The 14,378-nt window shown below is 40.4% G+C and overlaps 1 protein-coding gene across 1 annotated transcript in view; it reads left to right on the forward strand.

Moving 5' to 3' along the window:
* The window catches only part of LOC137783442 (astrotactin-2-like), a 218,803-nt gene that overhangs the window by 88,925 nt on the left and 115,500 nt on the right, over positions 1-14,378 (forward strand). Inside the window, exons 5-6 of the mRNA XM_068573373.1 lie at positions 9,440-9,547; positions 12,403-12,549. Of these exons, the coding sequence (XP_068429474.1) occupies positions 9,440-9,547; positions 12,403-12,549 (255 nt within the window). The remainder of the gene's footprint in view (positions 1-9,439; positions 9,548-12,402; positions 12,550-14,378) is intronic.

The following is a 14,378-nucleotide window of genomic DNA, read 5'->3' on the forward strand; positions in this document are numbered from 1 at the left end:
CCGGTATAAAAGGTTACAACCCATAAATTCCGGCTGTAAAATGTGTCGGCAAGTCTTATATTGTGATGCCCTTCTGTAATAATTTCCAGCATGCCTCGGTTGTTTATGTATAGTATGATTGTGTGTGTGTGTGTGTGTGAGAGAGTGTGTGTCTGCATGAGTGTGTGCAGAGCTTTTAGAAATGCCCTGGCTAACGACACCATAAAAATGTATTGATTGGGATTATTTTGGAGAGGCAAACAGTGCAGTCTGAGCCTGAGGCATGAGCAATTAAATAACAGTTGAAGACGAGGATAGCTGGACCTTTCTGACATATCTGTGGCCGTCCTGGTCCAGCGTGCACTTCTCAGACCGGGGACAGGCCGAATAAAATGAAAACACAGGTTTTCTGGCTTTTAGAAAGGAAACCCTCCGCTTGGTGCAGCGTCGCAGCCTCTGGCCTTCCTCCCTGATCCTGACCTCCTGTTTGCGCTTGCACATCGTCTCATATGCATTGGACTTGCAAGTGCAACATTTATACTATGGTTCTTAATAATCATAATCTCAAATTGAAGTCAGAACTTTAATTGACGTCTCAAACTTGAACTCACATCCGCTCTCATGCATTTTTGATCTATTTTTCCGCAAATACAACCCCGATAAGTTTGACTTCTCTGATTGGCTTTTGCAGCCTCTCAGACGCTGTCTTGTGCATTATGAATGACACATTTACATACTGTCGCTACTTTATGAATGCAGATTGAGATATTTAGTCTGCTGGTACCAGTAGCAACTGACTGAATGCAACTGTTCCTTAACGTGATTACCAGTTGCTGAGCCATGTGGGGGGATGGGTGGTGTTGTCAGCTTTATTTACTGACAAACACATTGTCACAGGCGTGTGCGCTCAGGAGCATGTGGAGCACGAGCATTTCTATACAAGAGCACGTACACGTTAGAACATTCATCTGGAAGTGGAGCAGCCGCGGGTCAAGACAGCTCGTCTTGCTTTGAGTCACGACGCCATGAGGTCACTTTGGAGTTGTGAGACACACACACACGTGCAGTAATTGAGCGTGCAGCCCGGTGCACATGTAGTATTCATGAACACAAGATGCACACGCTACCTGTCAACAGATATACCGGCACATTCTGGATCAGACTTGCTACTCTCTTTTAGGAACTATTTTCCTCCCATGCCGTGATTTTTTTATTTTTATTTTATCACACAGACGCAAGCTGACCTGTGAAAGATTGTTCCCGCTCAGAACGATCCTGCTTCACACACTTTCATTGATTTGCATGTCTGTATAATTCTACGGGTGTAATTTTCGGTAAAGTTTAGAAATATTGTACGGCAGGTAGGATCGCTTCTGTCCAATGAGCCAGATTCATGAAAGGCGTTAAAAAAAGGAGCACAGTCATGGGATGTATTGTATATCCATAACACCTAATGGCCCTTTAAATATAGGTTCAAGCGCTGTATTGACAAATATCTGCCCAGCGGAAGAGTTTAAAAAACAAAAAGACTGGTTGTCCTGACTGGCAGTTCTGTAGCTAACCTGTATATATAATTTATGGCACAATGCATACACTATTCATTTCAGCCTTCTTTGCACTGCCAGAACACTTTGGCACCATTGCAGAGTTGCCAATCAGACAGACCCCCAGTATATAATTTAGCCACTATGTGTAGAGTATGTATAGTTACTGTATGTTTGTTTGTCTATGGATCTAACCTGAAGACTATAACTCTTTGTTCCTGCGTTGGCACTGCTGTCGGCTCTGACAGCTGAAGTCAAATTTTACCAAAAAGCTTGATCTGGGAATTTATTATGGACTTTTTACTGCAACAAACGATGAACATGTGTATTATTATGTGTTGACTTTATGATTACAGTTTCATAGGGCTGACACTGACGTTTATATTCTAGTATAGGTTTGCTAGTGTGAGCTGTTTTCATCTTCTGGTGGAGAATACAGGACGGTGTAGTCCTATCAGAGTGACGTATGGCCTCGTGAGAAGATGATTAGCGTTCACTATTCAGATTGAACTCATCCCCTAACCTCCCCGCTTTCCCATAACTTGTAATCCCATTTATTAATATTACTAATCTCAGTTAATTCTCATTACAAGAAGGATTGAACAACTGTCTATTACTCCCTCTCCTCCTGCTGTAGACTCTGTGTTCTCTCTCACCCACATGTGTGTTGTCTTTCTTTTTCCATTAAAGCCTTTTAACACCGAATCGCCTCATTCTTGCTTCAGTATATATTTGTGACATTTCATTCTTTTTGCCTGTGAAGCTTTTGCTTATAGCTGTCGTCTTCTTTTCCCTTTATTTGTTCTTGTCTTGTTTTTATTCATGTGCCATCTATTTCTGTCTACTTTCAATTAAACGTATGTCTATATATATATATATATATATATATATATATATATATATATATATATATATATATATATATATATATATATATATATATATATATAATATTTCATCTCTATGTTCACATTTGTTGGCACTTGGATTAAAATAACATGCTTTTTATTTGATTTTGGCACAGTAAAAACTGCATCCAATTCTTTCTGTGACGAAACAATACGCCTCCTTTTTGTCTACATTGTTGTATTTGTATCCAACACTGTGCGATGAGGTGTTTCATAGTCTGAGAGCATAAAATATTCTCTCAAAGAAAAACACTGTTGTCATCCTTAAGGAGGAATCCTATTGACAACACAGGGTCTGTTTCCTTTATTAAATGCTGGGAGAATTTAGTGAATAATGTTCCCGAGAAATATTGCACCATTCCAAAGTGTTGATTGAAAGTGATTGAGAGGTGATTGGAGCATTCACGCCTTTTAAAAAACATCTAACTGTAGATAACAGAGATTTCCTTGAAACACAGAAGTGTGTGCTTTGCTTGAATGCAGGATTGGAACAAAACCGACGGACGACAAAACGGATGGAGGCAAAAGTCGATTGACAAACCAAAATGGAAGGAAAAAAAAGCCCTCGAGCAGTCTGAAATTATCTAATGGACTTCAGGACTGTGGGGGATGTGTGGAAGTGAGATTGGGAGGCCCAAGTAATTGGAATTTGTAGTACTGACTGGGGTTCAGCCTTTGTGTTACAGGAGTTGATGGTTTTATGGGACTTGTTTTGGATGAGATGAGGGAGTGAAAAAAAGCAAGATCAACACAACAGAAAAGGAATCAAAGTGGAAGAAACATTGTGAAAAAGGATGAAAAACAGTAAAATAGAAAAGAGCCAGAGCCAGATTCACAAAGACCTCTGCACCTTGTTTCTGATGTATTCTTGTTGTGTGTGTGTGTTATTTATCAAACCTTGCTCTCCACAATTCACCTGTCATCTGGATCACACACACAATACGTGTCGGTGGTGTCGGTGTGTGTGTATTTTTATGATCAGTGAAACATTACTCTAACCTTTATGCATATGTGTTTGGAAGAGGATCACGAACATGACATAAATCTATAATATTCCCGTGTTGTTGATGTTATATTCATCCGGGTATACCAAGATTCCTTTCTCGGCGTCTTTGCAAATGTGCACTTTTATATTTTTCGCAAAGACCTTTGAAAATGTATCTGTCCAGCTTTCTGTTGAAATCTGCATGACAGCAGACAAAAGGTGAAGGCATCACAAAAGATGTGCTCGTGAATTGCACAGAACTGCACAAAACCTGTTTAAAAAACAAAAGAACGACTGCTGCAGTGACAGAAAAAGAGACAGCACTATCTGAACCTTTCATAATACCACACAAAGAGCGCACAGAGAGTCGTGGCTGTGTAGTTATTAAACATGAAATAGATTTTGATGTTATGACACTTTCATTCATCACGTGACCGCTTCTTTATTTTGCACATATTTCCTCCGTCAGTCCATAATTTTGACTTCACGTCAGAAGTTCATACATTTATTCCAACTATGCAGACTTCACAGTTTGGATACGCACCCTTTATACGCTCTGAAATTGCAGACTTACTGAATGCAATGAATAATCCTGTTTCAGCATTACAATATGATCACTCCTGGAAAGCAGCTCGAAGTCGGCCCAAATCTTAGATTATGTCATGAGCTCACGCTTTAGTAAATCAAACGCTAATCTGACACATCTTGGGAGTGCAAATTTAATAGAAGGCTAATTTGTGCTCTTTCATGTATCTAAATCTGGTCAAGAGCTTAAGTAGTAAATGACCCACGCGCATCTACTGTGTGTAGATTACAGTTCTTTATTTATATATATATCATGACAACTTTTTAGTGTCTAAGACTTTAAACGTGTTTTGGACAGTCCTCATTTCATAAACATGTTTTTTTTGGTTGAGTGTTATGGAAAAAAGCCCAAATTAAGTTATTTATCTTTTTGGCCAAACTGAAAAATTCATACTCACACATTTATTTCAACATTTGCTCACTCTCAATGTCTCAAAAACAGCAGTCAATCATAATTCAATACAATATTATTCTATATAATACACAAAAAACAGACTGAAAAGGATGTAGAAGCAAACAATGTTTATGTATTCCTATCCAAAATTATTATCAATTAAATCAGATAATAATCCTTCCTAATTCACACCATTGTATTATTTTTGAATCAACGTCGATTCCTGATTCTACACAGCGCCAGGCTTTTTCTGTAGTGGCCACATCGTGCAATTACACCTTCCTGGTCTGTTAAGTACGGAAGACCATTACAGCCACACACACAAAAAAAAATAGGACCAAAAAATAAATAAAAAAATTAGGACCAAAAGAAAAAGTAGTGCCTTTTTTTTAAAAATAATTTTTTGTAAAAAAATGTTTGGGGTCCTAATTTATTTCATTATTTTAGTCCTAATTTTTTTTTTTTTTTTTTTGTGTTGCGGAAATGGGCTTCCATAGTCACGCGATGGCCCAAAAATACATTTTTCCCCACATCGAGCACTCCCTCAGATGATCAAGTGGTAACCTTTTGAAAACACAAAGGCGCCAGTTCGGTCTGTGAGACAAACAACGACAACACTTCCACTTACATTCATGAACACATTTGTGCCTATAGAGCGTCAATGAATTAAATAAAGGTATCAGTACATGAAATATGGAGAGATTTACAGTGTATTATAGAGAACATTATGTTTTATCCATAAATCAGACTATTTCATGAGCCGTTAAAAGCAGCGCAAGGTGAGCAACTAATATATTTAGGCTGCGCCTTTGCTCTCTTTTTTAATATCTATTTATACGTCTCCCTGTTTCTGTCTGTCTCCCTCGGTTTGTCTTCGTCTCCATCCACCGGCTCTCGGGCATGTGCGACCACGTTGCATATATTCAGAACCAATTTTACAGCACATTGCCTTGGCTCGCTCTCCAATACCGCCAGACTCTGGCGCTGGAAAGCCAACTCCACTCTCGACCCGCACAAGTGCACCCGACCAAAAGAATGGCTCCGGCTTTGCCGACTTCAAAAACCTTAATCACGTCTGGAGTCTTTATGGTGCGGGCAAATTTTCATGCACCGTGACTTAATGTTTATGACGTGTGTAAAAAAGGAAAAGGGGGTTTTACCTGCATCGCGCCGCAGTGGCTCAGGAATTATGACCGTGTCCAATGAACGAGGAAGAGAGAATATGTTGAATGAATATGTTGCTCTACCATGGAACGTAAAAACATTTTAATGAAGGAAGGTAGAGTATGACATAGAAGGTCTGAAGGATAATTAAAAACAGGCTGATCTCGTGTGTATTCCACGACTAAGAGTGTCATAAACAAAAAGCTAAAAACAACCTTTTCTGTCATTTATGTATTTGTCTCTTTGTGATTGTACCGACTTAGGACGTTTGTATTTACTTTTGATCCTGAATAACTCGCCCATGACTTAATAATCTGCGGTCTAGAGTAAAGTCTTGCATTAGTGAGGAACAATTCATTGGATCTGCATCTGTTCCACAACAGCAGCTTTACCCGACATTGTAAAGCCGCTGTGCCGATATACAAGGTAAGCACTCATTACCTTGTATATCGGTTGCCGGTTAGAGTCTGACTTTAATTTCTACGTCTTCAGGATCTGAAATGTGATATTGTCACCATTGGTTTTTCTCAACCATGAAAAGATTGTGCCTCTCCTCCAAGCTAGTGTTCACACAAAACCATCTCTGAGTTGATCAGTTGCTTGAATGCTGGGAATGTGCTCTACCATGCATTCATTTTCAAAAAGACCTTATTATATTTTAGCACCCAGCCTTTGTTACTTGTCCCCTCTCATGTGTAAAATCTGTGACTGGATTAGATCTTTGAAAGTATGGAGTGCGCTATTGGTGGAGAGGGATTTAAAAAAAGAGCACTCAACCACAAAAGGTCCATTCGTCTATCAATTACTCATCCTGTGTTCTCTTGAATATTTGACGAAAACAAAACTAAAATGTCCATCATGCCTGCATGGTGAGCGGAGCTTTGAAAAGACAGAAAGGTCTCGATGAATTTAATTAAATGGGATCAGCGTGGAATCCTGGGTTTACACACTCTCACACAACTCCAGTGTCGTAGAGTGTGCGCGCCAGCGTGAGACCGTTTCATGCATCGTGTTGCAAAGATGAATGTGTTTGGGAAGTATTGTCCATCACAGTTGGAGAATGAGACTCGGGTTATGCTGCACGGCCTGTGCGAGTGTGTGTGAAACGGATGTTTCGAGATATCTTGCTGTTGCGAAATATTTATTTTAATTCATCAACACTTTGTTTTTTTATCCTTCGTTCACTGACAAAACTAAGTTTTCTCCAAGAGCCAACTTATAACAAGAGTATAAACCATATTTGCAGACTGTGAAGACTGGGACACATTTACTTAGAGACATGGGTTTCGGTTTAAATTGGTTTATATAAAATATATATATCAATATCAGGCTTTTGAATATATACACTGGGCCTTACTGTTGAACTTGCTGCTGTTGTGTTGCCTTGTTTTTGCTGCTTTTTCTGTCAAAGCACGTTGTAAACTCGGTTTTTAAAGGTGCTATATAAAAACAAATAAGTTTTTTATTATTGTTCACATGAAAAATAAATAAAGAGAGCTTATATATTGTTTCCATGTACACAGACGTTCCTTCTAAAGTCTGCAGACATCTAGGATCTGTGAGTAGAAGTGAAGGGTTTTAACTTTTAGTGTTAACTTGTCAATAAAGAAGTGATACATGTAGACTACTAAAAAACCACATGTGATGTTTTTTTAAATTATTATTTACTGTAAATGCACTGCTTTATTCTAGTCATGCACCATGAAGGACACAAGTGCCAACTGACAGCACTTAGACATCTAACTATGACCTATAATTACCCCCATGGGGGTAAAGCGTTTGCCTCTAACATAAGAGAGTAAATATGTATGAGCCACAAGATATGGATCACGATATTGACACAACCCGATTGTAGCTTTTTTCTCTCAACGCGTCCTTGTTTGAGTTTGCTGTCAACAGGTGAAGCAGTCCTTCACAGATGCTCCTTCACAGTCAACAGAAGAGCATTGATTTCCCTTCAGACCATTATCCCCTTTCCACTCTGGGAGATTAGGAAGTGTAATCACGGTGATCCGGGGATTATACAAGCAAAACATATGTACAACCACGAGGAAATACGATTGGTTATTGGCATGAATATATGTCTTTGTGCTGTGACTTTGGCTTCAGAAAAAATCTGAAAAATGGTGAAAAATGTGTGACGTGATGGAAGCGATAAACATGTAACAGAATATATTTGGTGGACTTCTAATAGCAGACATAGCTGTCCACACGTTTTAGGTTATTTTAGATGACTTAGTTATCCGTCAGTGGCTTAACACTTTGCAAAGCCCCGGTAATCATCACTTTGTGGCAGCTCGTGCATCCGGATGTGTGTTTTGATGTGCAAGTGGCAGCGCAGCACAAACAAAAGCCTCTTAACTCTCACAGCCTCGCTCTCACTCTAACTTGAAAACAAACATACACACTCTGGGGATGTGACCCAATTTGATTAGCAAATTAAGCTCCAGAGACTTGGTAACGATGGACAATTTAGCAACAGCGGCCAACAGATCAGACAAGCAGGCACGAGACCGAGAGGTGGGACTTCTTACTTCCTCATTAGATGTTGGATATGGGAACACACATTTCAAGTTGTTTCAGCACTACATATTGCCGTTATGGACGGGTCAGTGAAGTTAGGATCACTACCTTGTATGATCGGACCAGAGGTAGATTTGAATTTCTCATTTCACAGCAAGAACTTGTTTTTTTTTTTCAATTTTAAAAAGAGCACCAGGTCCTTTAACCACATGGAGGAGACTTCCAGTCCAAATAGGATTCTCCTCCGTGCCACACGGGTTGAAAAAGCAATTATGTTTGTGTGTTTCTTCATTGAAGTCTGACCTCCACTGCCCCAACACTAAAGATGCACATCCAGGCGTTTTGTACAATATTTACATTAAGGGACTCTGATAGGACTTTGAATATTGTTTCCCAGTAATTTGTCAGTTGGGGGCAGAACTACAACATGTGTGTAAGATCTGCTGGTGAGTTGTGACATGGACCGTTCAAGGTTTAAAGTTAGAGTGGTGCAGGCGATGCAGTACCTTGGATTGTACTACATGTAGCCGTGCACACAAAGAGCTGTTATGGACTCTAATTAGGGCCCGGTTTCAAAAGGAGTCTGGTATGTTCATGACAAGTTCCAATACACAAGATAAAATGCGAGGCGGTGTCCGTTATTGTTTTATATTTTTAGTTCAGCAGTGTAATCAGTTGATCCACAGAGAAGAAGAAAAGATATACTTCCAAATACAACGGAGCGTCTTTTGTTGGAAAGTAAGAGTTGCAATGAAGAGCATAGTATGTAATGATAACTCAATGTTGCAGGTTCAGGATTAAACTATTGCATTCAAGTGTTCACTACAAGTTGAAGTTTCAGTCTTCTTTGTGAAGCAATCAACATTATACTAATATATGTATCTCAGATCTCATCATAATGCTTTGCAATTCAGAGAACAAATACTTTGGGTTCTAGAAAAAGAAAAATTGCTCAAATTGACACCTACAAAGACATTTATTGCTATCTGAAAATAATATTGTATTTTCCAAAAAAAACATGAATGCGTGGAAAGGAAAATGTTCTGCACACAGGTAAAAATAGAAGAAGTGACAAATTGATTGAATTAAGTGCCCTGAATGGTGAGCATTTTAATTTAATTGACTCTGAACAGAATAAACTCAATTGAACTTGAATCCAAATGGATTCCCGTGGCAATCTTGCAGAGCCATTATCACAGTGCCCGCCCCTAACTTTTGTTGTATAACTTCAATAACTTCATACAGTTCTGACTCGCTGGTTAATATTTCTCAGCATGATTGTATCCTACAACGATTTGATTGATTCATTCCTCTGAAATGTCTTTCCATGTGTCTCCTCTCGTCTTCTCGCTGCCAGCACCCGGAGGTGTGTTCGGTCCTCAAGGGGAATCCGGGTCAGAGCCCGAAGACGACGGCCAAATGAAGTTCTACACCGAGCAGCACAGAGGACGCCGGCGCAGCAAAGGTGAGCGTGAGCGCAGGTGCACGGCTTTTGTACAGCGGTATCAACGTGTTGCGTTTTCAACACATTAACTTGCACGGGGCCTCTTATCCAGTACATACTGCTGAGAAGGCAGTACAGGAACAAGAGAATAACAGTACAATAAAACATTTTGAAAACCAATGAATTCAATCCTGACCCGGGTAGAATACGAGCCTACAGCTGAGTGAAATGAGGCGAGACATTTTTGGAATCGTCAGCGTCGCTGGAAGGAGGAAGGAGTCGTGCATGTTCCCTGCAGGGCTTAAAGTGCTGCTCCATGGCACAGCTCAATGACACTCAAAGATATACGAGCTGATGTAAATGGAGGCTCAGTGATGAGCAAAGCTGAGTCACATTACTTCGAGGGGAAGCATGATGTGAACGTCCGTTCCCACATCGTGATATGTGATCCTGAAAACTCTGTGGATTTGTGCGTATGTGAGGGGAAACACAGAGGAGTGTGTACGTCCACTTGTGTTCATACATATGTATAGAGCTTGTAAACCTTTACGGGAAGGACGGTAAAGATTGTACGTGTAGGTTTATGAACATACAAGAGGCTCTCAAATTGGCTTTTTTCAAATATACATACAAATATGAGAAATCACAGAAAATGTTTGCTGGTTCTCACAAATTACATTTATTTGTGTAGGTGTTCTGTGTGTGTTTCTGTGATGAAAGAGCGCATTGCCTCTAGATGTCCTATTTGTGGCCATAAAGTAAGTGTTTTTGCCGTTGTGAGTGTACATTCCTTTGTCTACTCAGTAGGCTTTTATAGTAATTGAGGGACCACGAGCCCAGTGACACCACCCACACTCCAAAGGGATTAGCTGCTCTGCCACTTTCACCGCGGACAGGTGTTGTTCCCGTCCCTGCACGGCATCGTGCGATGGAGTACGGGGGGATTCATTATCCTAACTTTGTCTTCCTGCTTTTGACCTTGAGCTGCATTTCAGTACTTTTAAAACTCCTGATGGGATTCACTGGACTCTCCTGTCACAGGGGGTTACGGATTAAAAATTGTTTCCAGAATGGGCCGTTTCTGTCAATTTAATTTGCACATTGCATGCAGGGATGGAACAAATCCCAGTGTACGATAGCTGTGCAATGTAACACATCTAGAGCAGTGATTTTCAACCAGTGTGCCGTGAGAGATCGTCATGTGTGCCGTAGGAAAAGGTCCAATTTCACTTAATGATCATTTTCAACAAACAATTTTCCATTGTTGAATTGTCTGAGCCTGCAAAATAGTGGCTCGGTAGGTCATTAAATGCTCTTCCATGCCAGTAGGAGCCCAATAATTACCTACCATATATGCTGTATTATGCAACAATGGGACATTTTGTAACTTTTTTGGGTTGTTGAGGTGCCGCGGGATTTATTTGTTGTAAAAAAAATGTGCCGCGGCTCAAAAAAAGGTTGAAAAACACTGATCTAGATCATGTGCGGCTCTGTTTTTTCTGAGGTACACATTGATCTAGTTACTTGCTGATACATTACTGCTGTTACATTACCGCATCAGCAGTTCAATATACGCCACTTAACCAGCACAAGCATTCGCAACACCGAAGTCCAACGGTTGGACCAGGAAAACAAAGAATTGGCCCGCAATTACTATTAATATTGACTTTTCTAACGGACCTGCATAGTGCTCACTGTGTAGCACATTCCCTCAGGCCTGCAGGTTCTGAGACATTGCAAATGTTATGTTTTAAACAATTCAAATCAATGGGCTTCGTTTTGTTTTTAATTACATTTTTAGAAGAGAATAAACGTCTGCTTCAGATGTGTGTCCCGTTCTTAAACTGCCGAATTGTTCCACACCCGTGTTCTTCTAATGATTAATCCCCAAAAACGCGTGAATTCAAAGTGCGTGCCAGTTGTTCCTATCGAGCAGAGGTAAACACTTCAGCGATGAAGAGCACGAGACAACATGACTGTGTGCGCACACACACACACACACACACACACACACACACACACACACAGTAGTGGAAGTCTGAAAGAAGAATATACAAATAAAAGTGCTTCTGCGGGAAGGAAATGAAAAGCGAGCTTTCATATTTAGTAGTGTCAGTTGTAGATCTAAAACGATACAAAACATATGCTAATAATGCTGTCACCTGTTCAGTAGTGTAGTTTGTTTACTTTGAAAGATCCTAATGCCTTGTAAAATTGTAAATAGAATCGTCTAAACATATTAGAAAATGATGAAAGTATCATTGTAATCTAAATCCTATATTGTTATAGCTCAGAATCATATTATGTCTAATAGAAGAAAACGCAATTACAGATTATGTCGCATTCAAATCTGGAGTATGTATGGATTCTCTACTCGCCGATGACGAGATGTCTTCCTCAAAACAGTTATTGAATGAGCCCCAAACCAGCGCGACTACCTCCAGATGCCCATCACGTCCCAGTCAGCCTCCTTTTCTACATGCTCACTACTCTCCCATGATGAATATCACTAGACAGAGGTTAAGCGGCTAATTTCATTCCCCCATATCTGGCTTGGAAATGGGAGCCTTGACAAAGCCAAAGGGCAACCAAAACAACCAATCCATAACCCTGTCAGTGGCAATGAGATCGTACATCACGCTGCTGAATGATTCTGGGCCGCGCTGCAGAAGCGCCGCTATTCTAAGTCATCCTATTCTTGCTTTCAGGACTTAAACACATACGATGTTGTGTGTTTTGTGTTTTACGTCCCCTGTGTGTGAAAGTGCTAGCTGTCAGGGAGGTTAAAATACAGTCGTGTGTCAGACAACCTGCTAAAATATCAAAAGGGCTTCTGTCAAACTGTTCACCTTTTTTTCCCCTTTCTCTTCCTGTAGGCCACCCACACAGTCCTCTGAATAAGGTCACCCTGACGTTGATTACCATCAGCACATGTGCTATTGCCATTGTCTATGCGACGCAGGATTCCTGCCCCCTCAGCGTCAAGGTCACGCTCCATGTGCCTGAGCATTTTGTTGCAGATGGTAAGTTAAGTGCAACACACTCATTTCACCTCGGCCGAATATACAACTCAAGGAACGTCTAAAGCCCTCAGCTTGTTTGTGTTTAGCCTTATACTTAAATCTGTTTTCAACGTTTCCTGAGGGGATTTTCACACTCTTAGTTGAAACTATAAGATGCAAAAACCCAAAAAGTAAAAAAAGGGTAAGAGAAAAAGTCTCGTCGGACACCTCGCTAAACTCAGTTGGAAGAAGTCACGCGTCACTTTTTTGTTACTGTACTTTAACCTTGGGCAATGTTAGCCTTGTGTTGGGAGCTAAGAAAAGGATGTAGATTTGTGGAGCATGTTATCATAATAGCCTCTATCAATCAAGGTACACCTCTGTTTCTTTTTTCTTGTCTTTTTTTCCACCAGCCATAATTAGATGCTGTTGTCCTTCAAGCAGCATACTGCAGGGATGACTGTCCACATGCACACATTGTTATTGAGTGATATTATGCAATTTGTAGTTTTGTTGTAGTAACAGCTAATGGACCAGGGACAGCTCTGCATGCTTGCACTGTTTCTATTTACAAATGGCCTGCAGTAAAATCTCCCGCCCCCCTTTCTTCTACCGTGATTTGTGGTTCTAAATTGTAATGCTTTTCAGTGTCAGTGCCCCTTCTGCACGACTGATAACGTAGAAAAGACGCACATCCATCCAACAAAAAGTAAATCATGTGCTAAAACCCCCCAAAAAAGTCCACACACTGAAAGGTCCAAATGGGAAAAGAAAAAACATGATTTATTGTCACCACAAACAACTGAATGACATTTAGAGCCATCAGACTGATGAACAGCATTGTGCTCAAAATGTGATTGTTGTTTTTTCCCCTTTGTTTTTGCAGTGGGAGCATTCAGTGTGAAGAATTATCACATGCGACTGCATAGATTTGAATACGAACCTATTCCACCGTTTCAGTCGACACACACATTCTATTTAACTGATGCGATGGAAGTACTCCAAGGTGTATTTGTGTTTCATCTGTGCTTTGTACAAGCTTTGTATGACATCCATGCAAAACGTTGTGAAGCTACCAGATAGATAGAACCTGGACTTAAACTTTAGAAGAAGAAAAAAAAGTCTAATTTGTGCCAATTCGGGATAATCAAGAATGTCGGTGCCCAGGCAACTGCTTAGAGTGTCGTCCAACCGAGTCTGTTTTAAATTCGTCGTTGGCTTTGGGAACTGTGTAAATTGGATCCGTGTATTGGCGAGATACCACAGTATAAACCTTGCTGGGAGGTAAGAGAGGCCAATGTGGAAAATGTGCAAGGAGTTAAGCGAAGTTAGAGGGAGTGAGGAGCTGAGGCAATTTAACTAATGATTGCCATATCTCTGAGAGCCTTCACGTATCAGTCGATCAGGTGCTCTTGCCGCCGGAGCCACATTTCTATTCCGCCCACACACCCTCAGTGTGTGAGCACATGGACACACAATGCAAATGGCACAGTGCACAGAACTCCAGCTTCTAGAGTTTACTCTGTGGTAACTTGAAAGATGGACACCTGGAAAATACAATTCAAGCTCATATTCTGGGAGTGACTCTTAATGTATTTTTTCGTGGGGTGAGTTTTTTTTTTCATAAGGCGTCGTTGTTGGTTTTCCTCTTACCAGTTTTCCCCATCGCAGTTCACTTCTCATACAGTATCACTGGCTTCTGTCAAATCATGACGGCATCTGGCCTCACACAAGACCCACTCGTACAAACAGAGTTCTTCTTCAGCGGCATGTTCGACTGACGGAAGATCATTTGTGTCATTTGCCGATTTTCTCGCGCAAGACATGAACTTAATTAGCACATTTTAAAT

This window comes from Clinocottus analis, unplaced genomic scaffold (genome assembly GCF_023055335.1).
Source record: "Clinocottus analis isolate CAN_PGR_092001 unplaced genomic scaffold, fCliAna1.0.p SCAF_13, whole genome shotgun sequence".
Classification (NCBI taxonomy): domain Eukaryota; kingdom Metazoa; phylum Chordata; class Actinopteri; order Perciformes; family Cottidae; genus Clinocottus; species Clinocottus analis.